This window comes from Dermacentor andersoni, chromosome 2 (genome assembly GCF_023375885.2).
Source record: "Dermacentor andersoni chromosome 2, qqDerAnde1_hic_scaffold, whole genome shotgun sequence".
Lineage (NCBI taxonomy): Eukaryota > Metazoa > Arthropoda > Arachnida > Ixodida > Ixodidae > Dermacentor > Dermacentor andersoni.
This window is the reverse complement of record NC_092815.1, coordinates 207,308,160-207,334,477: the sequence shown is the minus strand read 5'-3', so window position 1 is coordinate 207,334,477 and position 26,318 is coordinate 207,308,160. Positions and strand designations below refer to the sequence as shown.

General features: G+C 44.8%; 1 protein-coding gene across 1 annotated transcript in view; it reads right to left on the bottom strand.

Moving 5' to 3' along the window:
• LOC126540194 (uncharacterized) overlaps positions 1 to 26,069 on the bottom strand; it is a 45,539-nt gene extending 19,470 nt beyond the window's left edge. The window contains exons 1-3 of the mRNA XM_055075859.2: positions 25,963 to 26,069; positions 11,398 to 11,524; positions 1,086 to 1,231 (exon numbers count right to left, since the gene is read on the bottom strand). Coding sequence (XP_054931834.1) covers positions 1,086 to 1,231; positions 11,398 to 11,524; positions 25,963 to 26,047 — 358 coding nt within the window. The 5' untranslated portion in view covers positions 26,048 to 26,069. The remainder of the gene's footprint in view (positions 1 to 1,085; positions 1,232 to 11,397; positions 11,525 to 25,962) is intronic.
• Positions 26,070 to 26,318: the final 249 nt, after the last annotated feature.

Genomic DNA, 26,318 nt, shown 5'->3' with positions numbered 1-26,318 from the left:
CACACCTATCCGCGTTACATTGACGACATATTTATAATATGGGAACACGGCACAAGCACGCTAACCGACTTAATTAGCCATTTCAGTCGCTTTCATCCGACTATTCTATTTACTGATCACCCCTCTTCCAGTCAAACCAACTTTCTCGGTACATCGAAAAAAAAAAAAAAACTGACAACGACACTTTATCGGACGCCCACGGATAGCCAGCAATATTTAGACTACAACTGTAATCACTCTGTAATCACCATACGTTATCCATAAGTTCAAGACGTTGCAACGAATAGGCATACGATTCAAGGGGAGCTTTACAATCTATTCGCTATGCTAAATTTCAAGCTATAGGCAACAACACTTCCTTTGGTTCCTTAGTGGCTTTTCCCCTCCTTTTTTTCCTGCATTGTTTTCTTTTTCTATTTCAATGATGTTTTTTCAGGAGCACCGTTTCCTGCCGCTCCTTTTATTATCTCTTTCAGAGAGACGATAGCCCACTGACCTCCAGCGAAGCAGATAAGAGTGGTGTGCTGTGCACACAACCGTTGACACGCCGGCTGACACGCGGTCGTGTCACCGGCCTTCTGCACAGCACTCCTTTATTCTCAATTCGACACCCTCGCCGCTAACACACCTTCGGTCGTTGCCGCACCCACCCGCCTTACCTCCTCTCCCCTTCAGAGGCATGTCGGGGCATGGCCTCCGAGATGTACCCCCGCGCGCGGTAAAAAGTCAAAGTGTAAAGGCAGCCACAGGGTAAGATAAAGGGCAAAATGCGACACCTTCAGTACAGCGTCTTCTAACTCTGTTTTCTTTGTCCTTAATTAAAATTCGGAATTCGGCTAAATGCTGCCACGTGCTTAGAAGTGCACTAAAAAATTAATAGACACCGAAATTCCAAGCACCAATACGGGGGAAGTGGTATCATGCTCACTTAATTTTCCTTCACTTTTAAATGTGTGATGATGGTGCATTGCGGTGCATTTAGTGACATTACAGCCGAATGAGAACACACGGCACATTGACGCCGTGTGCCGACAAAAAACAAATAAACAAAAAACTTAGGCGTGAATGGGAGCTTTAATACTTACTCTTCAGAAGGGATCCTTCGTTCTCACAGAGGTTGTCGAGCCCTGCCGCTAAAGAATTCTCTAACATAGCCAGCACCTTCTTGTCTTCCTCGGGACAGTCTGGACTTGCGTGGATGTCAGTGCAAGACTCGTTCTTCCCGCTGAAACTATTGAAGCGTATCAGGTAGCAGTCTATGTATATATATATATATGCACTGAAAGAGGCGCTAGTTCATTGCGACATCCCGCATTTGGTAGCGTTGTCTAGAGTGCATTGGCATAAATTAGCTGAAACACCCTATATATATACATATAGGTGCACTGACAGGCGCTAGTTCATTTCGACGTCACACGCAGGCACTGGACTATATATATGTATATATATACAAAGGGTGTTCCAGCTAGTTTTTGCCAATGCACTCTAGACAACGCTACCAAATGCATGTGGCTCATTTTTGTACCTATGTACACAACAATAATCGTCATCTGTCTTGTCCGCATTTATTTTCTTTAACGCTGCGAGCCCGGTACTTCCCAGTAATGAACGGCATGCGCGTTATCAGCATGACAGCATTCCGGACAGGAAAGTAGCCGGCGCGGCGTTTTCTAGGAAGGAAACACAAGCAAGGCACATGACGATTATTGTTGTGTGGCAGATATACACCCCAAGGGGTTTACCTTTGTCTAAGAGTGTAGTGTATCACTCTATTTTTTGTATTTTGCTTAATTAGATTATGCGTCAAGATTTATTAACCGTTTTCTGAAGCTACGAAGTTAGGCGAGAAATTCCAATGAGAAAGTTGTAGAGCGCTTTGAAAACCGTCTGATTAGACAGTTTCTAACTTCTATTTATTAGGTATTAGTGTTTTTCAGCTTACTGCGGATGCCCGCGAAATACAAAAATAATGCCACGTGACATACCTGTTTGCGCGCAGTGATTGCAGCGCTCTCAAACTGTCCGCGTACAAAAGAACAAAGAACCCAGCAGGGCGTGCTGCCGCTTAAAAGGCGACAGGGCAGTGACGAAGGCGTTGACCGTGCGATTTACGCCAGCGATGTGGTTCCCTCGAGGCGGTTAATGATAGCGATAAGCAGATGCAGCGGCAGTACAACCTGCTAAATGCTATGTTTGTTTGTGCGCGGAACGCTTGGGAGCTGTGCACTGACGACCCGCTAGCGGGCATGTCACGTGGTGTAATTTTCTTTTGTATCTCGCGGGCATCCGCAGTAAGCTGAAAAACACTAATACTTAATAGATAGGAAGTTAGAAACTGCGTAATCGTACGTTTTGCAAAGCGCTCTACAACTTTCTAGTTGGAATTTTTTTGCCTAACTTCGTTGCTTCAGAACTTTTTTCACTCATGTTCATTAATTATCTAATTAAGCCAAGCGCACAAGATAGCGTGGCACACTGCGTACAAAAATGAGTAACATGCATTTGGTCGTGTCGTCTTAGAGTGCATCGACACATTTTTTTACACATTGGCTAAAGTTAGCTGAAACACCATCAAAATTAAATTAAATCATGGGGTTTTACGTGCCAAAACCACTTTCTAATTATGAGGCCCGCCGTAGTGGAGGACTCCGGAAATTTCGACCACCTGGGGTTCTTTAACGTGCACCTAAATCTAAGTACATGGGCGTCTGAAACACCATATATATATATATATAATATGACGCCTAGGAATTTCTGCTCCGTCAATATATTTATTTGTATATATATATATATATATATATATATATATATATATATATATAGTGAATTACTGTAACAACAATTGAAAGAGCGTGGAAATGCGTCTATCAGTCACTTTTATATTTAACAGACATAGATTTATTTATCAATTACACGCGGTGAACCATGGAGGCCCAAAATTTATTTTGGGCCCCCGTGGTTCTGGGCCCCCTTTATAACTACGAGTATGTAAGGTCTCATGATGATGCCGGGAGAAAAGGCAGTGAGGCTTGAGGATAGAAGTCCCTAATCCCGCCCAGTAGCAGCAAGAGCACACATAGGAATGCATATTTTGCTACAAGTTATTTCAGTAATTAAAGAAATAATTGTACTTGGTGTATACGTCTACAACATATCGCGATTTTAGCTAATAGTATTGTCGAAGTTATGTACAACGAAGTGTACAATAATCAACAGAAATGACTTGCAACACAAGAAATAAAGACAGCAGATGTTTGCGATCTTGGAGAATTACAACCAAATTTCCAGTGAAGCCGTTTGTTTCGAACAGTTGCATTAAAAGTTTCAGTTTTCTGTAATTATATTGCGCACGTTAAAGAAGTTGCCCGTATTTGACTGTTGCGTTTGGAACCTTGCCCACATTTAATGCATTGAAGCCTTTCTTGCAGGGAATTTTTAAATAGCCAGTAATTCAACAATACAGATGTTACTTCGTCATGACATTTACTATGCTGCCTTCCCTTCCTGCAACCGCACACCTTAATTTCGGCTAGATGTTCATTGAGTTCACAGCGCTCCCAGGGCGGAGAGATAAATTGTGCTTTTTTTGGTAAAGCACGTTCAGAAAACTCTGGATCGTTTGCATTCGTAAATTACTGTCGATGTCATAATTAGTCCCCTGCCATGGAGGTTTGCGCATATATTACCTAGAACTGTCGCTTTGTTTTCGCCAAACACAAACAAAGTATCTTGTTAAGATTACTTAGAACATCGCCGAAACCAACTAGGAACGTCTTATGACGCTCCTAATCCTAATTAGGAGGGAGGAGGCGTCGGCGACTCAGTAATTATTTACAACGCTTCCAACTGGACCAGGAACGTAAAAATGCCGCACGTTGCGCTTACTCTGACCCCCCTCTCCATTCCACGAAATATAGACCTGTTGTAACCTACAACTAAGTCGGGACACTGGGAGGCATAGCTGATGGCTGCCATATCGCACCCTCCAACACTTGTATAAGAAGTTCTGCCAAGGCAGCGGGCTAAATTCTGCCCCGCTCGTTAGACAGGCTCATAACTCTCTAGAGTGCTTGCATACGTAATTTATTGCGAAAGTCCAAATTACCATCTATTTTGAACTTTACCTAAACATCACCCATTACCTTGTCCTTACCGTCACCAAACATAAAGAAGAAGCTGCCTCCTGTAGTAGTGCGAGTGGTCCGGGCTAACCTAACATATCACGCATACGAAAACTTAGGAAATGCGTGCTCAATAATTATTTGTAATGCTTCTAAAGAAGCCAAAAACGTTAAAACTACGCTACACATTATACTTAAAATGCTGGCTCTTTCTTCAAAATATAAAATATCAGAAACGAAAAGTTCTCTTCAGACATTGGGAAATATAGCTAATAATAGCAGCGTGATACTTTCGCATACTTCCTTGCGAATTTTTGATACGATACAGCTTAAGCTGTATCTCCCTACGTTTGCAAAATTTGAACTTACTCGTAGTTGTCATTATGCCAGCGCAGGTATCTAAGTTTTATTCCAGGGTTAGCGCAGAAATAGACCTCATAGTCTGTGCTAACCCTGGCGTCATACAAGATGTGGACGTGCTTAACAAGGTGCGCTGCAGTGACCATAGGATGGTAAGAACTCGAATTAGCCTAGACCTAAGGAGGGAACGGAAGAAACTGGTACATAAGAAGCCGATCAATGAGTTAGCGGTAAGAGGGAAAATAGAGGAATTCCAGATCAAGCTACGTACAGAACAGGTATTCGGCTTTAACTCAGGAAGAGGACCTTAGTGTCGAAGCAATGAACGACAATCTTGTGGGCATCATTAAGGAGTGTGCAATAGAAGTCGGTGGTAACTCCGTTAGACAGGATACCAGTAAGCTATCGCAGGAAACGAAAGATCTGATCAAGAAACGCCAATGTATGAAAGCCTCCAACCCTACAGCTAGAATAGAACTGGCAGAACTTTCTAAGTTAATCGACAAGCGTAAGACAGCTGACATAAGGAACTATAATATGGATAGAATTGAACATGCTCTCAGGAACAGAGGAAGCCTAAAATCAGTGAAGAACAAACTAGGAACAGGCAAGAATCAGATGTATGCGTTAAGAGACAAAGCCGGCAATATCGTTAATATGGATGAGATAGTTCAAGGGGCTGAGGAGTTCTATAGAGATTTATACAGTACCAGTAGCACCCACGACGATAATGTGAGAGAGAATAGTCTAGAGGAATTTAAAATCCCACAAGTAACGCCGGAAGAAGTAAAGAACGCCTTGGGAGCTATGCAAAGGGGGAAGGCAGCTGGGGAGGATCAGGTAACAGCAGATTTGTTGAAGGATGGTCGGCAGATTGTTCCAGAGAAACTGGCCACCCTGTATACGCAATGCCTCATGACCTCGAGCGTACCGGAATCTTGGAAGGACGCTAACATAATCCAAATCCATAAGAAAGGGAACGCCAAAGATTTGAAAAATTATAGACCGATCAGCTTACTGTCAGTTGCCTACAAACTATTTACTAAGGTAATCGCAAATAGAAGCAGGAACACCTTAGACTTCTGTCAATCAAAGGACCAGGCAGGATTCCGTAAAGGCTACTCAACAATAGACCATATTCACACTATCAATCAGGTGATAGAGAAATGTGCTGAATATAACCAACCCTTATATATAGCTTTCATTGATTACGAGAACGCGTTTGATTCTCTCGAAACTTCAGCAGTCATGGAGGCATTACAGAATCAGGGTGTAGACGAGCCGTATGTAAAAATACTGAAAGCTATCTATAGCGGCTCCACAGCCATCGTAGTCCTCCATAAAGAAAGCAACAAAATCCCAATAAAGAAAGGAGTCAGGCAGGGAGATACGATCTCTCCAATGCTATTCACAGCCTGTTTACAGGAGGTACACAGAGACCTGGATTGGGAAGAATTGGGGATAAAAGTTGATGGAGAATACCTTAGTAACTTGCGATTCGCTGATGATATTGCCTTGCTTAGTAACTCAGGGGACCAATTGCATGCATGCTCACTGACCTGAAGAGGCAAAGCAGAAGAGTGGGTCTAAAAATTAATCTACAGAAAACTAAAGTAATGTTTAACAATCTCGGAAGAGAACAGCAATTTACAATAGGTAGCGAGGCACTGGAGGTGGTAAGGGAATACATCTACTTAGGGTAGGTAGTGACGGTGGATCCGGATCATGACACGGAAATAATCAGAAGAATAATAATGGGATGGGGTGCGTTTGGCAGGTATTCTCAGATCATGAACAGCAGGTTGCCATTATCCCTCAAGAGAAAAGTGTATAATAGCTGTGTCTTACCAGTACTCACCTACAGGGCAGAAACCTGGAGGCTTACGAAAAGGGTTCTACTTAAATTGAGGACGACGCAACGAGCTATGGAAAGAACAATGATGGGTGTAACGTTAAGGGATAAGAAAAGAGCAGATTGGGTGAGGGAACAAACGCGAGTTAATTACATCTTAGTTGAAATCAAGAAAAAGAAATGGGCATGGGCAGGACATGTAATAAGGAGGGGAGATAACCGATGGTCATTAAGGGTGGCAGGTGGCGGCAGAAAGTTAGGTGGGCCGATGAGATTGAGAAGTTTGCAGGGACGACATGGGCACAATTAGTACATGACCGGGGTTGTTGGAGAAGTATGAGAGAGGCCTTTGCCCTGCAATGGGCGTAACAAGGCTGATGATGATGATGATGAGGCATCTGCGTTTTACACCACTCGCAAAACAAACCAATAACGCCATGGACCACGGACATACGTATTCGACAGGACAAAGAGCATTTAACTCACCAATTTGAAACGTTGCCTAAACATTACCCATAGCACGCTCCTAATTTTCCCCAGATATAAACAAGGTGCCTTGTTTAGCTCATCGAGGGCACCGGAGAAACAAACTGCGAGTATCGTAATATGCACGAACACACGTGGAAAAACGAAGGTTTAGTAATTATGTGCGGCACCCGTATTTAAAGCAGGAAACTGACAGTTTCGCAACCCATTGCGCTTAAAATTCTCGCATTTCACGTAATTTCACGTCCGTATCTCATGCTGCTGTTTTAGGAATCCGGGAAACATCTCGGTTAGCGGTAGTATGGCACCCTGCAATGATTCGATGAGTAACTTTCTACAAAGACTGTATTAAACGTACACACAAATAACATTTATCACTTGTAACTCAGAATATCGCTTCGTACTATGGATAAATATGACCACCATGCTCCACATAGCTTACCGAGGATACCAGGGGAAAAGAATTAAATGCCATGAATAACGCATAAAAATACAAGAAGGCGAGTATTCAGTAACTGTTTTCAGAGCAGATAAGCAACCTACACAGTTCAAATTTTCGGTACAAGTGACCAAAAAGTGGTCCTTATTTCTTCAGAATATGAAATGTCTCCTGTTTTCGCTGCTACCGGGAAACAAGTAATAGTGTAGTCTTTATGTAGAAGCAGCCTGAAAATGAAATCCACAAATCAGTAGCGACACATTATTTAGAAAAAAATTAAGTCAATGTTCTATTGGTATTGAAATGGGTCTGCACGTTCGACCAAGGTCATTTTCACGAACATATGTACGATAAGTGGTCATTACATAGTGAAATTCGACAGTTATACGTGTAAGAGGTTTGATTAGAATTTCGACGGTGATAAGATACTGAGACTGCAACGTTATGTAGGCTATCTGTGGACGGAGATTCAATAGTTCCAGCATTTGATAATCCAACGACTTCTAGCCGTAAGGCACGTAACTCATTGGGCGCAGCTGATCATAATACTTTATCCGGACCTCCCCCTCGCCCACAGGGTCAATATAGCTAGCTGACTTTTCAAATACAAGTGCAGGCTTCCCCAAAAAATTTACCGACAATTACGATACTCCCTAATGCGAAAGTTGAGTCTAGCTCTATGCGTGTTTTCATTTCGCGGTATATTGGCTCTCTCGGGCAATCTGTCTTGTGCGGCACGTTGCAAACGGAGCAAAGTGTGGCGCGACTGCCTCGCTAATCGGGAGATCGTGAGAGGCAGCGCGTAGGTGACGCATGGGCGTGATTCACAGCAGCCGCCGCAGACGGACTTCCGCTCATGCAGCGCTTTGTTTCCGTATGTGGTATCGGTGGCGTCATCGGCGAACAGACGACGCGCGCTACTCTGGCGCCACCTCGTAGCCGTCGCCGCCGCAGAGCCCGTCTTGCGCGGCACTACGCTTTTCTCTCACGCTTTCGCCATACCCTCCTCCTCCGCTATCCTCCTCGGGCTTTCTTCGCTATAGCCGTTTTTCGGCACCCGCTGCGTTCCGCATTCGCTCTCTCATCTTTCGCGACACTCGTTCGCTCGGTTACGATGGACGCCGACGCTCGCCACAGGAACGGGCACCTGAGAGCTGCGCTCTAAAAGCTGGGCATGCTGCCAGTAGCGCAAGCTGACATTCGCAAAGGCGAGACCTACCCAGAGCCAGGCCTTCTCCGAAATTTCGAGCGTGTATGGGGAATCCCATGCGTCATCCGTTACAGCACGCCCCGAGGAGGCACAAAAGACAATCCTCGCTGCCCAAGCAGGGGATACGTAGTAAAGAAAAGCGATACTTCTATGGAAACTCTATTAAGAAAGAAAATTTAGCCTCAGCTGTAGTTTTGTTGGACTTTCCAGGGTGCAGCCGAAAGTGCCCCCTTTCAGAAGTGGGAGAGCAAGTGGCACACTTTGATCCCTCCCCCCCCCCCCTCTAGTGAGTACCCCTATGGGGCAGGCGGAAAGTGCGTTGCCCTTCGTGATTTTCTCGCGATCCGTTTATAAAATAAAGATCGACATAAAAAAAACGTGCCAACAACAACTAAAAATCTGTCGTGGCATACTATATCTGTTAGACGATATCCGTTCTGATAGTGGACGATTCTCCATTCTATCAAGCTTTGTGCGCATCACTTGCCTCTCGGACAGATATAAAGGAGGTAGTCATCGCAGGATCGCTAATGTTGCAAGTACAGTGCCTCTGTGATCAAGCAAACAAAGTACAGCCACTGTGACCGTTGCTTAAGACCCGTGTCACGCGTAAAGCCTTTGCGTTGCCTGTCGAGCCCGCGAGTCAAAATCGGTTCTACGCGTATCAGCTGAAAGGAAACGGTCGCACCCGACATGGCATCTGAGGTGTGCGCGCCGTCACCGTCTCGAAGGCCAAGCCTTACGCGGGACTACTACTTTTTGTCGGCAGCGTGGCTCGTAGTACAAGCCCATAATTATGCGAAAGGTGAAGCCGAGGTCGAAAATATCTTCATTTACTGTAGACGCTTACTGAACTAACGACACGGTTGTTTTCTTACCGCGTACCTCAAGGAAGAGGCGTCGTCCCTTCAGGGCGACAATACATCCTTACAGCCTACCGAACGTAAGCCTATCTGTCCGCGGCCACCTGGCGTAAAGAGGGCGTGTTAAAGGACGTCCATATGACAGGAGAATATCGTACGTAGCTAACAAATCTCAGCGTCAGCTACTTGGTAAGGAGCAGAGCCTTCGCGCATGGAAAGTGAAAAAGAACTTTTGCGTTCTCTTCTAAGGACTCTTCACATATGCAGGTATGCTACAATGTTCAATTTTCTTGCGATGTCATGTTGAATCTCCAAGCGTTGTGCCTCTTCTACATTTTCTTTGTTTTAGTTGTTGCTGAGAGCTTGCATAAGTGCTTTGGATATGTTTTTTATTGTAAGCTTGAGTGTGCTGTGTATACTGTGATGTAGAATGAAGTATACTTCCTTTGGTTTTGCTACGGTTATCGCTAAGAAGTTCCTTTGGTCCTTGGCGTTATGACTGTAAAATATGTGATATACTCTTCGATTTCCTGCTGTGAAAGGGCTTAGGCCCACGTCAATCGTATTTCCGTTTTCAGGCTCGCATTTTTCATCACCTTTACTAAAAGAAATAAATGTTATCACCACCACCGCCATTATCCTCACCATTGTTGTTCTTCTTATTATTAAAAGTAGAAAAAAATTATTGGGGTTTACGTGCCAAAACTACGATCTGATTATGAGGCACGCCGAAGTGAGGGACCGGAGATTTTGACCACCTGGGGTTCTTTAACATGCACCTAAATCTAAGCACACGTGTGTTTTTGCCCCTATCGAAATGGGGCTGCCGTGGCCGGGATTAAAAACCTTGCCACGTCACTGACGTATGTTTACGCTGGCGAAGTCTTCAATTGGTACTATAATTACGGATTATGTGTACCATTGATTGAAAACGTATTTTACTACAGAAAATATATTCAGGGGTTCGACGAAATACCGTCTGGTCAGGTAAATTCACTAGAAAACAAGCAGGTCACTGACCAAAGTCACAACAAAATGTGGTTTCGGGATCTGTGTGGATCCCTTGTTCGCAATCTCTAGAGTTCGACGGAATACCGTCTGGTAAGGTAAATTCCCCATAAAACAAGTAGGTCATTAATATCTTGATGAACATCCATGCTCGTCTTGTTTCTGGATATGTTCGAACAGTCAAAACAGCATACCTAACGGCAAGAAACAAAGCCTGCGCTACCACGCATGGATACGCTTTGGACGGAAATGGACCCCGCGCGAATCAACGAACCAATTTACAATATGCAAAACAAACTAAGTTTCTCCCAGAAATTAAATCCGCGCAGATAAAAAGAAGATGGTGGATGGATAGAATTCACTGAAACCATTCGGTACTTGGACTCTTTTACTGCGGCAGCAGATAGAACTGAAATCCCCAGATACCGCGCAGTTTCTCGCAAATCTTGTTTAATATGCGGTACCCTTACATGTTGTTGAAATCGCAGTTCCCCGAAAAATTGTTACAGGGGAACTCTGAAGCTCCTGTGTACGGCAGTGGCAAGAATGGCGCTTCAACCAGCGTGGGACTGAGGGTTCGTTAGAACATGGATTTGCCCGGAAAAGTAAGAAAACTCAGAAAGTATTGTTTTGCGCTGATACGTTCTACCTGCTGCATTGGTGGAGGTCTTTATATTCAAATCATTTTGTTCATGCGTGCGTAGTTATTTTTGACATTGTCGACTGTGCTTATCGTCAATTCCTGTTTCTTGCTATTAATTTTACTAATTTGGTCGCCTGAAGAGCTTCATTCTAAAGTATGCAAGCGTATTCTTTCTACTTTGTTGTTCGTACTGTAGCATATGTTTTTCAATCTCGTCGTATTTGATCACATTTTCTGTCTTCGTTCTATACTGTGTTGATAGTTTCTCGACTATATTCCTTAGTAAATGATCACCCTTATCGGCCTTTGGCTATGAAGCCATACATATTGCGCGTACCTTGGAATACAATAGACCAATACTAAACAACTCAAAATCTTCCTGGTTCGATAGCCCCTTATCTAAAAGCAGACTTACGTGCAGATGGCCTTGTAAATGTTATCGAAATCTGTTGGTGTCTTTGCTATTTGAATCTCTGCAAACCGCTCCCCCAGACAATCCATGATGGCGTGCTCTTGGCATGCGTCTGGCGTTACTGCACCATCTACAAAGAGAGTTCAACGTAAACATAATTGTTAATAGAGAACAGCACGGTATCTTTAATACGAAGCATCATATAGGAAGGTTTCAACAAAGTCAGACATGGTCATTTTTCAGTTCACCTTAAAAAGATCATTTTTCGTATACCAAGATGGGAAAATAATGCAACAACCTTAATATAGACCTAATTATGTGTCATAGTACTGAAAAATCATGAAGATACATGCAGTTGTCAATAATGAAATTCAAAATGAAAGTCAATGTTTCAATTTAGAGATGAGTGTTTAAGTGATTAGCTAACTTGGTAGTTCGAAAATAGCCACGCTGTATTATCTATATAGTAACGGTTCATCTATGTGAGTCACGTAACCGTATTATAATTTGCCGGCCCTAGAACCGCTGAACCCGAAGGCCACATCATGCGCAAGTACGAAGCTCCGCCTGCATCACGCGCTAGAGACGCAGCTGCGGCGCAACTAGCGCGTACGTAGTCGCGCGCTCATTGGTGCAATTGTGGGACACCGGGCGCCGCCCCTCGCCCCTCTCTACAGCAGTTCCTGCTCTCAGATTGGAAGCATGTCTCGATCGAAGTAGGTGAGCGTTGTTACTACGTCATGCGCCAGGACAACCACGGATAGGTAGCGCTAACCTAATCTAACGGAAGAAGGGAAGAAAGAGCTTCGAGCTCGCTAACGCGCAAGTTACGCCAAGAATAATGAGGCCGCTATGGAGGTGAGGGAAAAAGCGAGAATTATTGTGGTGCGAGCAGTACATAGTGGCTTTATGTCGGTGACGCCATTTGATCCTTCCATGTGCGCTCTAAAAACAGTTGCATCTTTTGGGGTGTATATTTGCCACACAACAATAATCGTCATCCATCTTGACCGCATTTCCTTTCTTTAACGCTGCGAGCCCGGTACTTTTAAGTCACGAAAGGCATGCACGTTATTAGCATGACAGAGCATTCTCGACAGGAAAGCAACGAGCGCAGCGTTTTCAAGAAAGGAAACGCAAGCAAGACAGATATGACGATTATTGTTGTGTGGCAAATATACACCCCCAACTGTTTTTCGAGTGTAACGCCAGTGGTTTAAATAGGGAGAGACTATGTTCACTGTTAAGCAAATTTACACACTTTTGCCGCACAACGATAATCGTCATCTGTCTTGTCCGCATTTACTTTCTTTAACGCGGTGAGCCCGGTACTTTCCAGTAACGAACTGCATGCGCGTTATCAGCATGGCGTATAGCATCCCCGACAGGAAAGTAGCGGGCACGGCGTTTTCAAGAAAGGAAACGCAAGCAAGGCAGGTGACGATTATCGTTGTGTGGCAGAGATACACTCCAAGGGGTGTAACTTTGCCTAAGAGTGTAGCGCTTCACGCCACAATAACTCCCCTTAAGAGGAAGTTTAGCTCGGGCCCAACTCGAACGCTGGTTATTCAAATACATGTAAAACGCAAAAACGGTTTCCTGAGATAACCCCTGGACCGCTTTTAATGAAATTTGCTGCATTTTAGAGAGAAAGTAAAATTCTAGTGACTGTTGGAAGCAGAATTTCTAATTAGGGCTTGAATTTTCTTAAAATGATTTTTAAATATTTGACCGTTTGAAAAAAATAGAAGCACAAAGTTTACAAATTCATAGCTCTGCATCAAGAACTGATATCGCGGTTCTGTAAACGGCATCCATTAGATCATTCAAAGCGGACAAATTCAATATGTCAATTTGTATCTTACGTGAATTGGTTACGTTGTGTACTAGCGTTCTGCAAGAACTGTATTTACACATTGCTAAATGTTTTGAGATTCATGTGTAACATATCAATTTTGTCCGTTTTAGATGTACTATTAGGCGCAGTTCCCATAATTATGATATTATTTTTCATTGCTGAGTTATAGAGTTGTAAACTTGATAGTTTCGTTTTCTGAAAATGTCCGATTTTTGCCGATTTTTAGTAAAAAATTGACAGTCTAAATAAAAAATTCGGAACGAACAGCCGCTAGATTTTAAGTTTTTCTTTTAAATGCGACAAACCTCGCCAAGTTTGGTGCAGTGGTTGCCGAGCAAGGCGAATTCTCCTTTTACGTGTATTTAGATGGGAGCACCGAGCAAAAGCTTCCTTTTAAGAAAGATTCGGTCGTAATGTGTTTAGTATTTAGTGCAGTGATCTTAAGTAATCATTATTTTTTATTCGTAAGGTTAAAGCGTCGACCCGCGCATATATTCGGTACGTGTTTGGAATTACATCCAGATATTAGCATATGCGGATTGTTAATGGGAAAGCATTACATAGCCCATTAGGCGAAATCCCTTGTCATAGTCGGCGTGACGAAAAGATGGTACCCGAAATGGTCGACGGCACACAGAGTAAAACACGTCAAAAGAATCCCCGAATTGACCTCATATTTCTCAGGGAGGTTCCTGTGAACAAAGTAAATTGATGACATTGAAAAGAAAATTTGGCCAACTTCGGTCTGGGTGGGAATCGAGCCTCAGGCTCCTGAGTGCAAGACGATTGAGCACGCTTGACGGCTTCACGGCTTCGGCTTACGAAATCTGTGCCTAGTGCGTGCGTCATTGTCACGCCGCAACCATTTGGTCGAGAAAATGTGTGGCCTCGTGACTGCGTCACTGGGACGTCACGACGCAGCCAATGGGGAGGAGGTGGCGCCACGTCATGAGTGTATAACATGAGCGCGTTCATGGCGTTCCGAGGTCTACAAATGGTACAATGCTTTCGTATTCCCACAGGTGATGCATCTTAAGTGTCTGTGATCATTTTTTTTTCTTATGAAGCGCTTTTTTTATTGATATGATATAAGGAGATGTTGGCGCACACTTTAAGGCGCCGGCTACTCCTCATATCTTGAGTGGTTCCGTCATACATCGTACAGGGTTCAAGATTACATATCAGTCTTTTCACACAAGCACTAGGACTTATTACGCAACGTTTCCACAGGAAGACTATGACGTAAGGAACACATGGTGCATACAATATATAAGGTAAATGTCTCCACACTTATGTAGATGAAAGTCTCAAAAGTACAAACGATACTGTCGCCTATTAACACATTGTCTAGTCAGCGGGTGGTACATACATCGTGTAAATGCATTATCACATACAGTCACAACAGAACAGTCAACATAACATAATTCACAAACAGATGCATATATACAGTGACATTGAAATGAAGGGAACAATGAAAGCGCTAATAACGTCCAACAATGCCGCTGTCTTCAAGAGAAATCTTTAGTGCTTTTAAAGCAATCTTCTGCAAGGCCGTTGTTGGCCAAGGGCCCAAAAGTCTCCTTAAACTGAAAGGTCTGCGGTCTAATTTACTTACCGCTGATTTAAGAGGAAGCTTTAGCTCGAGTGCTCCTATCTAAATACATGTAAAAGGAGAATTCGTTTTTCTCGGCAACCAATGCACCAAATTTGACGAGGTTTGTTGCATTTAAAAGAAAAACTTAAAATCTAGTGACTGTTGGTTTCGAATTTTTGAGTTAGGTTGTGAATTTTTTATTAAAAATTGCGAAAATCGAAAATTTTCAAAAAACTAAACTATCAAGTTTACAACTCTGTAACTCAACCACTAAAAATGATAATACAATTTTGTGAATTGCATCTAATAGTACATCTAAAGCGGACAAAATTGATATGTTACACATGAATATAAAAAAAATTTAATCGTAGGGAAATACAACTTTTGCAAAACCGTTGTAACCAACGTAACAAATTCACGTAAGATGTAAAATGACACATTGAATTTGTCCGCTTTGAATGACCTAATGGATGCCGTTTACAGAACCGCGATATCAGTTCTTGATGCAGAGCTATGAATTTGTAAACTTCGTGCTTCCATTTTTTTCAAACGGTCAAATATTTGAAAATCGATTTAAGAAAATTCAAGCCCTAAATCGAAATTCCGCTTCCAACAGTCACTAGAATTTAACTTTCTCTTTCAAATGCAACAAATGTCATCAAAATCGGTCCAGGGGTTATCTCATAAAAACGTTTTTGCGTTTTACATGTATTTGAATTAGCCGCGTCGGAGTTGGGCCCGAGCTAAAGCTTCCTCTTAAGTCGGCATCTTGGTGTGTCGCGATGTGGGCAATCAAGAAGGAGGTGATATATATCTTCGTCTACAAATCCACAATCCCATTCGGGGGTTTCCGCACGGCCAATTCTGTGTAAGAAATGCTTTGTGTAAGCAGTGCCTAGCCTTAATCGATGAATAAGGGTTTCCATAGTTCTATCTAATGACAATGAAAATTTGAATTCAATAAATGGATCAATATGGTATAAGTCCGAGCTCTTAGAATTCTGGTCAAACCAAGTGTTTCTAGGCATTTTGAGAGACGTTGTCCTTATAATGCAGCGTAATTCATCCTTTGATATTGGGAGCGGAGCCGTATCATCTTTGAGGTGCGCTTGTCGTGCTGCTTCATCGGCTGCTGTGTTGCCAGGAATGTCGCAATGCCCTGGTATCCACTGGAATGTTATTGCATGTTTAGCTTCGCTTACCTTTGTGAGGTTTTTAAGTGTTTCATATATTATACTGTCACTGAATGTTTTCCCTTTTGTGTTGCAGAGTGATGTTAGAGCCGCCTGTGAATCGCTGAAAATGACCTATTTTTGCGCACCTCTTACTGACAATATAAATTTTATCGCACATAGGATTGCGAACAGTTCAGCCATTGTGGACGAAGTCGCACGAGATAACTTAAATGATTCTTGTTTGTTGAGGTGCGGTATAAAGAATGATGAAGTTGAAGAGGTTGCTGTACTAGAGCCGTCTGTATAGACGTGCGTGTATCCTGAATACTGCATATATATCTGGTATAGTGCTAGTTGTTGAGCAGCTCGAACAAACATGTCTCTTTTTCTGAATATCCCATCTACTGACAATTCGATTTTTGGAACTGTAAGCAGCCATGGAGGATATGCGATGTCTGAGTTCCAAAATTCATTTCTTGGCTATACGTGAAGATTTTCTTGAATTTCTATATGAACATAACTTCTATCTCGTTTCATTATGTCTAGAGCCAATGGGTGGTTTTATGCTGGGTTTGAAGACGGAAATAATGTCGGCATGTTTCTGTAGTTCGCATAACTGGGTATGGTGATTGGCGAGCCTCAGCTATTACAAGAGAACTAGAAGTCGCTCGTGGAACTCCTAGACATAGGCGTAGTCCTCTAGCTAAAAGTTCTTTAAGTCGCTCTTCTGACGTGTGGGAAAGTCCGTGTAAGATGGGCGCGGAATACGCAATTTTTTGTCGTATTAATGCATTGTAAGCAGTCAGCATGGACGATACTGATCCGCCCCATGATATACCTGCAAGTCTGCGAAGTACAGTCACTATAGCATTGACCTCGTTTTCGAGTTTTTTTATGTGGGGTGCCCAGGATAGCTGCCTATCAAGTATTATGCCAAGAAATCGATGCTGAGTGACAATCATTAGAGGGTGTCCTTCCAGATTAAGAGTGAAATTTTTTAACTGTCCGAGTGAAGGGCAATACAGCTGTCTTTGCGTGTGATAGTACCATTCCTATCTCTCAAAAATTTGTTGATTATATTTATGCCGTCTTGCAATGCCATTTGAAGTAGTTTAGCATTAGACCCAGATGTCCAAATACACACATCATCTGCATGCAGTGAAAACTGTAACTGTGATGGCAGCCTTCTTGTTAAATCAGCCATGACGCAGTTAAAAAGGAAGGGGCTGAGTACGCTTCCCTGTGGTACTTGCTCCCTGTTTGACAACATGTTCAGCACTCTTTCCTTCACCCGTCTGAACAAATATTTTGCGACCTGATCGAAATTCAGAAATCCATCGCAAGGACCTGCCAGACAGACCAAGTTCCAACACGCTTAGCAAAACATGAACATGACTAACAGTGTCAAATGCCCTCTTGATGTCTAGGAATACTGCTATCGTCATGTTTCCGCGTGGACGCTCGTGCTGCACACAGGCTACTATATCTAATATTGCATCCATTGTGCATCTCTGTTTTCTAAAACCTACTAAGTAGTGGCGGTGGTGGTGGTGGTGGTGATGTTGAAGCAGGCGGGATTAGCCTGGCATACATAGCCGGCAATTCTTCCGCCTGATCCTCCTTCGAGTTGAGATCAGGGGTGTGTCCCCAGGTGTCGATGAGCCCCGTGTCTCGCAGAAAGGCTATCAGCAGTCGTTGCGCTCTCTTCCTGAATGCCACGGGCCCTCCGGGGAAAACCACGTCTTTAAAGGTTCTGTGCGTGAGACCGCTTTTTTGTAGGTTGTCGACCATCGCTTTTCTTTCTGTGTCAAACTGCGGGCATAGCCAAATGAAATGTTCGATGTCGGCAATGTCACCACAGAAAACACAGAGTGGGGAAGCGGGAAGCCCAGTGTTGAATAGCCAAGCTGGGGTGTACGCGCAGTCGGTCCTGATGCGGTATAAAAGCGTCGCTTGTTCGCGTGTAAATCCATGAGTCACACAGGATTCGTGTGGATTCTTGTGCATCTCTCTAAAGTGAAGGCGGATTGCACCCTTAGGGTTTCGAAAAGCTTTTGGAGCTTTCACTTTTGGGACACATGTCAGCGCTAGGCGTGCAAGGGCGTCAGCTTCCTCGTTTCCATCAATTCCTACGTGTGATGGAATCCACTGAAACCTTATGTTAAATCCTTTGCTCGTTAGGTCGTCAATCAGTGCCAGAGATTGCCTTGTAAATTTCTCTGGAGGTAGGCCCCGATGTAATCTCTTTAATGATGACTTGGAATCCGTCAGCACCACGACATCTCGTGCAGAAAAGGCCCGTAGTTTCCGCAAAGCCACGGTGATTGCGGCGCTTTCTACTGTTGTAGAGGAAACTACGCGATCCAGTGGGCCAGACCATGACACATCAAGGGATGGTATGCAGAATGCCGCTGCACAGCTATCTGTTTGTGCGCACACCGAACCGTCTGTGTACACTCGTAGATGGCTTTGAAACACAGTGCTCAAGTGGTCCAGCACAATAAACTTGGCTTCGGCAGTTGAAATGGTGCGTTTCGTCGGTAGGTGGGGTACATTGAGGCTGCAGGTAACGTCCGGAAAAGACCATGGCGGGTCAAGGCGACTTCGTTTAGGCCATTCCAATCCTAAAAATCGGAAGGTGTTCAGCGCCGCATGGAAATGTGAGCGAGGTCTTGCTCTTAGCCGCCGGAGAAGCGCCGTGCCTGCGCGTGACTCGCCCAGCTTTAATAGCTGCGTCAGCAAGGCCTGAAATGCCAAGAGGCATAGTGGAAGAGACTCTGCCTCATTAGTGACTTTCTTGTTTGAAGCCGTCGTTGGAACTCCCATAGCCAAGCGAAGTCCTTTTCTGTGCACTGCCTCCAAGCGCTCGAATTGACTCGATGACGGTGATATCAGAGGGAGCTGATAGATAATGCTGCTTGTTATCAGTGCAGCGTTCAGTTTAAGCATGGATACAGGATTGTTTCCCCAACGTACACCTGCCAATCGACGAAGTGCGTTGATTCTTTGCACTGGTGCAGCCCCAACACTTTCGACCGCACCACGCCAGAGTAGCTTGTTGTCGATGGTGACGCCCAGGAATCGAACATGAGTTGCACGAAGAATTGAATGCTCTCTGATATTCAGCGTCAGACGTGTTGACTTGCGTCTCACTCCCGGGAAAAACATGAAGGCTGATTTTTCTGCTGATAAAGATAGGCCAAGCGTCGATAAGTGGCGGTCGATAGTGAAGATTGTGGCCTGGGCTATCCGGGCCAAACGTTTGTGTTGGTACCCCGAGATCCAAATGCAAATGTCATCTGCGTAGATGGACATTTTAACTGCCGTCCGACCTACTTTCAGGGCATCTGGAAGGCTGGCCATGGCAACGTTGAAAAGCAAGGGGTATAGGACACTTCCTTGTGGGACACCGAGGGAAATTCGTCGCTTGTCACTCATTATACTTCCGAGCTTAACTTGGACACATCGATCACTGAGAAATTCATGGACGAATCGAAGATCATTTCCCGAGGCGCCCATGGCTCGGAGTCCGTTGATGATTCCTGTATGAAGCACACAGTCGTATGCCTTGGCAACGTCCATAAATATGGCGAGTGTGGAAAGGCCATCTACGCGATGGTGCTCGATATGGCTTAGTAGATCCAAGACACTGTCCTGGGCACTCAACCGTGGACGAAATCCGGTCATACACGATGGCAGTCTATTTCCTTGCTCAAGATACCATGTTAACCTCGTACATATTAGTCTTTCCATCAACTTTGATACGCATGATGTTAGCGATACTGGCCGATATGAGGTGAGGTTTGCAGGATCCTTTCCGGACTTGAGCACTGGCACCACCCATGCTGTCTTCCACGCTTCTGGGATCTCTCCTGTGCTTCAGACATGATTAAATATGTCCAGAAGGGCTCGTTTTCGTTCATATGGCAGATTTGTCAGCATCTGATTGCTGATCGAATCGGGACCCACAGCACAGCGTCTTCTTAATTTGCTAAGCGCCAAATCCAACTCGCGAAAGGTGAACGGCGTATCCATGGTATGGAATGCTTCAGACAACAGAGGGTTCGATACTCCTGCTGATCTGCCAGATGTGTATACGTCTGCAAAATCTTCTGCAAGGGGTTGCAAATCTTTTCCTTGCTTTAAAGCAAGTGTTTCGAATGGCCTGTGTAGGCGAATCTTTCCGGATAGGCTATTCATTACTCCCCATATCCTTGTCATGGGAGTAAACGCCGATAAACTCTCACAGAAAGCAGCCCAATGAACTCGTCTGAACCTTTTTGTGTAACGACGGATGACAGCGTTTATCCTGTTGTATTCAGTTTTCGCAGATGGATTTCCCATTTTTCTCATTAGTTTTCGCTCCGCTCTCCTACGCGCTGCGCAGAGGTTCTTTAGTTTCAAATCAGGAGTAGGGAAATCATCTGGCAGTTTCAACATTGAGGTAGCCACTCTTTTGCTCCGCAGCATATCTGCGAACAGCTCACCAGGGGATTCGTCCAACGCTTCTCTGTATGTGTCCCAGCGGGTCACAGCACAGAATTGTCGCCCAGCAGTGTGAAATCCGGTGATGTTGGTGAAGATCGGAAAGTGGTAACTGCCCATCGTGTCTGGGGCCGTTGTTGACGATACGACAAGGTCTGTAGAATGGATCACGAGGTCTATGGCGCTCCATGAATCTGGTGGTCTGAAGAAAGTCGGTTTGCCATCGTTCACGATACATAAGTCAGCAGCATCCGCGGCTGTGACAAGTTCCTTGCCTCGGGAATCTGCAGTCTTATCTCCCCAAAGCGAATGATGTGCGTCGAAGTGGCCACAGATAATTATAGGAGAGGGGGGCAATGAATGCAAAGGTCCTTTATGAACGCCTCCATGGTGACCTTCCTGCGCCGACTTATATACACCGATACCACACTGAGTTTTCGTTTTCCTAGGCACACTTGCACAGCGGCGACTTCCAAGAAGGTAGAACAAAGGTCTTGCACTGGTAAGGTGACGTGAGGTATTTCTCGCCTGATGTATATCATCGCACTTCCATTTGCAAATGATGGTATACTCGGATTTCCATGTCTGATGTACCCTGGGATCGTCCTTCCATTTGGGAGACCGGCCTCCGAGAGGGCTAGAATTGGTATAGTTATGTCTCGAAGGCCGAGTTCAGAAAGACGCTGTAGAATACCGGCGCAGTTCCATTGCATTATTAAGGGTACTTTTGGACGACGGAATGTACCAAGTGGGCGAGAAATTGCCATTATGCTACTGAGGGTATGTGGAAGCAGAGCAGAGTATTACTGACTCAAGAGCCAGCACTTCTTCCATCTTATCCTTCGTTGAGCAGTTTTCCTACTGACTGTTGCCAAGTGGTACTTGAGGTCGGTTTACTGCGGCCGCATAGGTGCGTTTTTCGGACTGTTTTCGAACAGGTTTCTCAGCCGCTGTGACCGTTTGCGTTGGCTCAGTAACTTCGTTTATCGGTGTGAGACGCGGGAAATGAGATGCGTACTCTGTTTCCAAACCAGTTAGTTGTGGCGCTCTGGACGTCTTCTTCCTGCTCGATGGTGCACTTGCACTCTTTGGACCCAGAACAAACAACTTATTTATTCGCTGAGCAGCTATCCGTGCAGGACATCGACCGTAGCTAGCAGGATGGTCACCGCCGCAATTTGCACACACAAAGTTGTCTTTACTTGCACACGTCTTAAAGTCATGAGGTCCCCCACAGCGCTTGCACCTCTGTTCCCCACGACAGTACTTAGCGATATGTCCGAAGCGCTGACACTTAAAACAGCGTGGTGGTGTCTCCACGTAGTCGACAAGCTCGTGTCTGGTGAAACCAAGGTTGATCTTCTCCGGGCGTTCAGAATTTGTAGCAAATGTGAGAACCGCCGAGTTAGTGCGCCTTGACTCCCATTCAGATGACGAGGCTTGGACCCGACGGATGATTCTTCTTGCATGGAATACTCCCTGAGGTCTCAGGTAGGTGAGCAGCTCTTCATCCGAGTACCATTTAGGGACTCCTCTAACAATGTAAGTGTTTTTCATATAACTCTGTGGGACACGGGCAGATATGACTATGCCGCCGATATTCTTGGTCTCTAGAAGGACGTTGGCTTTTCCTTCTGTCTCTTCATCTAAGAGCAATGATCCCTGTGCTGTGAAGTGGCTCTTCACTGGTGCTCCACCGAGAATCGTTTCAAGCTCAGAATACAGGACAATAGGGTTTACTTGCCTTAAATCATCTCTTTCGGATGTTGCAGTGATTAACACTGGAATGCCCTCCGCCCTGTCTTTACAATGGCGCACAATTCGGAAACCACCTTCGTCCATGTCTAGGTCTGAAGGGTTCGCCACGTTGTCGTCCTCGATGATAGTTGACTCATCTTCAGATTCACCAGTGTCTTGTCGCTTGCAGTCACGCTGGCTTGTACAAACCAGCTGGCGTTTCTGACCTGGGAGGTCATGCCGGGTTCTCGTCGGTGCCAGCTTGGTTCCTTCTAGCACCTTGTGAGGCGGCGGGTGGCGCAGCACCCGTCGGTCTCCGATACGGAAGGTACCTTTTCGAGTCGACAGACGTCTTGAAGCGTTCTGACCAGTAATATTACCAGAAAATAACGAAAATAACGATAAATGTAGGCAGAGCTACTCAGACAGGCTAGCAGCAGGTTCGTCGTCTTCTTCCTTCACCCCCTACTAAGTAGTTGGACAACACATTCGTTTCATTACACCACCATTGAAGTCGTGCGTCAATCATTTTCTCCATTACTTTGCATAAACAACTTGTCAAACTAACAGGGCGGAAGGATTCAATGCACAAGGGCGTCTTACCAGGTTTTAAAATTGGTATGATTCGAGCGACTTTTCAAGAGTCAGGTACAGTTTCCTCTACCCATAAGTTATTATAGATGTCTAAGAGAGCATTTGTACCTGTCGGTCCGAGGTTCCTTAGCATATTGTACGTAATGCCGTCCGGCCCAGCAGCGGACTTTTGGCGACATGATGCAATTGCAGATTGAAGCTCGCTTAATGTGAAAGTATGATCTAATTGAGTATGTTGGGCCCAGTAGCAAGCAGTAATTTTTCGCTTAGCCAATACTACTGAAATATCAAATTCTGCACATTGCGATGAAAAAGCAGGTCTGGAAATAAGCTCACAAAATTCATCTGCAACTATTATTTCACACGTGTCCCGAGCTACAGCGAGAGCATGAAATGGGAAGCTCTGTGCTACAGGTCTGCTTAAAGAACGAATTACCAGAAAAATTCGTGGAACAGCCGTGTGCGGAGACAGCGTGCCGCAGAAATGGCGCCAGCGCCGTTTGCCTAAATTTTCCATTCGTCTGCGCATTACATTGTCTATTTTCTGAGCGTTTCTGTATGCTTCTAAACTTCCGCTCCGTCGGTAAGCTCTTTCGGATCGACGTCGGATGGCTCTTAGGTGTTCATATTCTCCGTCAACTGCAGCATAATCTTTTGGAATTGGGACCTTCTTTGTGCATATGGTCATATTATCCTGCAAAAATTCTGTAAATTTTTCCACTGTTGCATGTTGATTAATTTGATCCGTAGGCGGTACCGAAAAGCTTGCCAGTTGGTTAGTCTGCTGTAACGCCTGATATCACAGTGAATGCTAGGGTGGTAAACAAGGATGGGAAAATGATCACTTCCGCGCATTTCCATATCTGTTGTCCATCCCACATCATTCACTAGATCATGTGAACACAGGGTAACATCTATGCAGCTTGAGTAATTATATCCACGAAGGAATGTTGGCGACGCATCGTTTAAAACAGTCAAGTTGCATTTATCTATGGCGCACTCAATAACGTTACCCCGTGCATCACAATGATCACTGCCCCAGATGATGTTGTGTGCATTGAAGTCGCCACATATAGATACATTAGAATGAGTTATTTTGAAGATATCTACGAGCGCTTCTACTGAAATCCGGTTTGAAGGTTGTAGATATAGATTAATCACTGTTATACAGAGCTTGCCAAAGGATACTTTACATGCGATGAATTCCGGGAAGTATGAATCACTGGAGTGAATTTGATAAGATGGCAGGCCCTTTCTGACGCACAGGAGCACTCTGCTAACAGCACCTTGACGAGAAGTCTTGTATATCACATAATTCGAGGTTTCCCGCCTCTTGAATGCAAAGTATTGGGAAGTTGTATTTCACAAGCTGTTTACGAAAGTCAGCACACTTCCTTCGAAGACTGTTGGCATTCCACTGAAATATGGAGACATTTTTGTAGCGGTTATTCATGTACTCCCTGCCGCAGTTTTGGCCCGGATTATTGACACAATAGTGCTTCTAGAGGCAACAAGGCTTTCACTTCTGGTAGGTTGTTTGCTTCCGGCAGAGCAGATAGGATTGCCTTAAGAGCTGCGAAAAGCATTGGCAAAATCAGTTGTGTCACCGATGCTGTGGTATGTTCGCTATTAGCTGGTGTTACTTCTGCAGTAGATGAGTAAGGTCGCTGAGAGAAATGTGTACGAGCACTGGAGCTTTTTTGTGTATTACTTTCTGCCTGTTGTCTTCTGGGTTTCCGTAGCACTGATGCATAAGACTGGGTACTCGACTGTGATCCTCTTGATTGGTCTCTTGATTGCACTGTTGGTTGTTCTCTAGAGGAGGAATAGCTTGTTGGTGCTCTTGGCTGTGGTGGTTCCGGGGCCCGCTGAGGTGGGTGATCTGGCACTGGATGAACAATCTGAAGGTTTGGGGCGGGTTCATTGCGTCGCGGTTGTCTTCCATGGATTAGTTCATGTCGACGCATTTGTGCCGCTGCTTTTTTCTGAGGGCAGCCTGAGAAGGAGGCGGCATGGTTCCCCGCACAGTTTGCACGTTTAGGTTGAAGAAGTGACTTGCACTCTTTGTGGTCATGATCTTCTGAGCAGATTTTGCATCGACGTGTGCTGCGGCAGGTTTTCGCCATGTGCCCAAATCTCATAACTTTGATGAACTTAAACTCTACATCTTACAGTCAAATTACCGTTCTGAACGAGAAAGAAAATACAGAGAATCATACCTTATCCATAAGTTCAATACATTGCAACCAATAGGCATAAACGTTTCAAAGGGATCTTTAGAATCTATTCGCTCAGCTAAACTTCAAGCTATAGGCAGCAACATTTAGTTTGATTTCTTGCCGTATCCCCCCCTCCTTTTCTTTCTCCCCCCCCATTCCATTCCTCTTTTTTTTTTTTTCAGCCGGCGTGTCAGACGCCCTTGACACGCCGGCTAACACGCGTGCCTTGAGAGACCGGGGTGGGGGGATGGGGGTGGCCCTGGCTTTGACCTTGTGCACAGCGTTCCTATACTCTCAATTCGACATGCTAACACACCTTCCCTCGTTTCCGCACCCTCCCGCCTAACACCCTCTCCCCTTTAGAAGAACCCCACCTATATGCACTGTGGCGAGGAAAGCGTACGTCGCCTTGAAGAAGACAAGTCCACTTGTCGAAACGTTGGCTCCTGCATTCACCTTGTTCACGTTTTGCTCATGTTACTGTCATAGCGTTCAAGTACATGAATTGCGTATCCAACAAATTCAAGGTTCGGTTAGTACATGGTCTATCCCAATACCGCGGGAATGCCCCTAATCCTACGGAACAATGCATACATTCTGCATTATTTACTTGGTTCCGGAGTATTTTCGCCGCCTTGGAATGGATCATGCACCGACTGAACATGCATCGGCGTTGCAAATAATATGACCCGGAACTTCTAGAGGTAGTTTTTTTTTTGGAAACTGTTAAGTATAAAGCGAATACATTTCCTAGCATCTTAAAGGTTGTTGCATCGATTTTCGCCAAGTCCGAGCATGCGTTGCAACTTGATACATTACATTAACGGACTGGCGGGCGCTCGAAAGAGAGCATGGCTGCCTAGGTACATGTTCAACCACTTTACGATTGTCAGCGGCGAATCTCACCTGCTAACGGAGAGAAAAGGAGCAGGGCAAGCAGAAAACTCGCATGCGACATTGCGGCCTCCATGTACGACTCTTCGAATGACATCCCACGGCGGCGGATGTTGGTTATAAAGAGCGTTTATCTTCTTCCTTGGTGCTTCGCCTACTTTTCGTACATTCATGAGGCGTCGAACGCTTCGCACCCGATAACGGCTTCACGGTTGACGCGTCAGCTTATCAGGCGCCACATCCTTTCTGAACGGAAGGCATTTACCTCGGCGTAAATGGGCCGACTGTGCGGTAGTCCCGGTGCAATCGTGGTAGGTATTGCACAATGCCGTAGAAACGCAGTTTACAAGTTGCAGGCGATCCAAGGA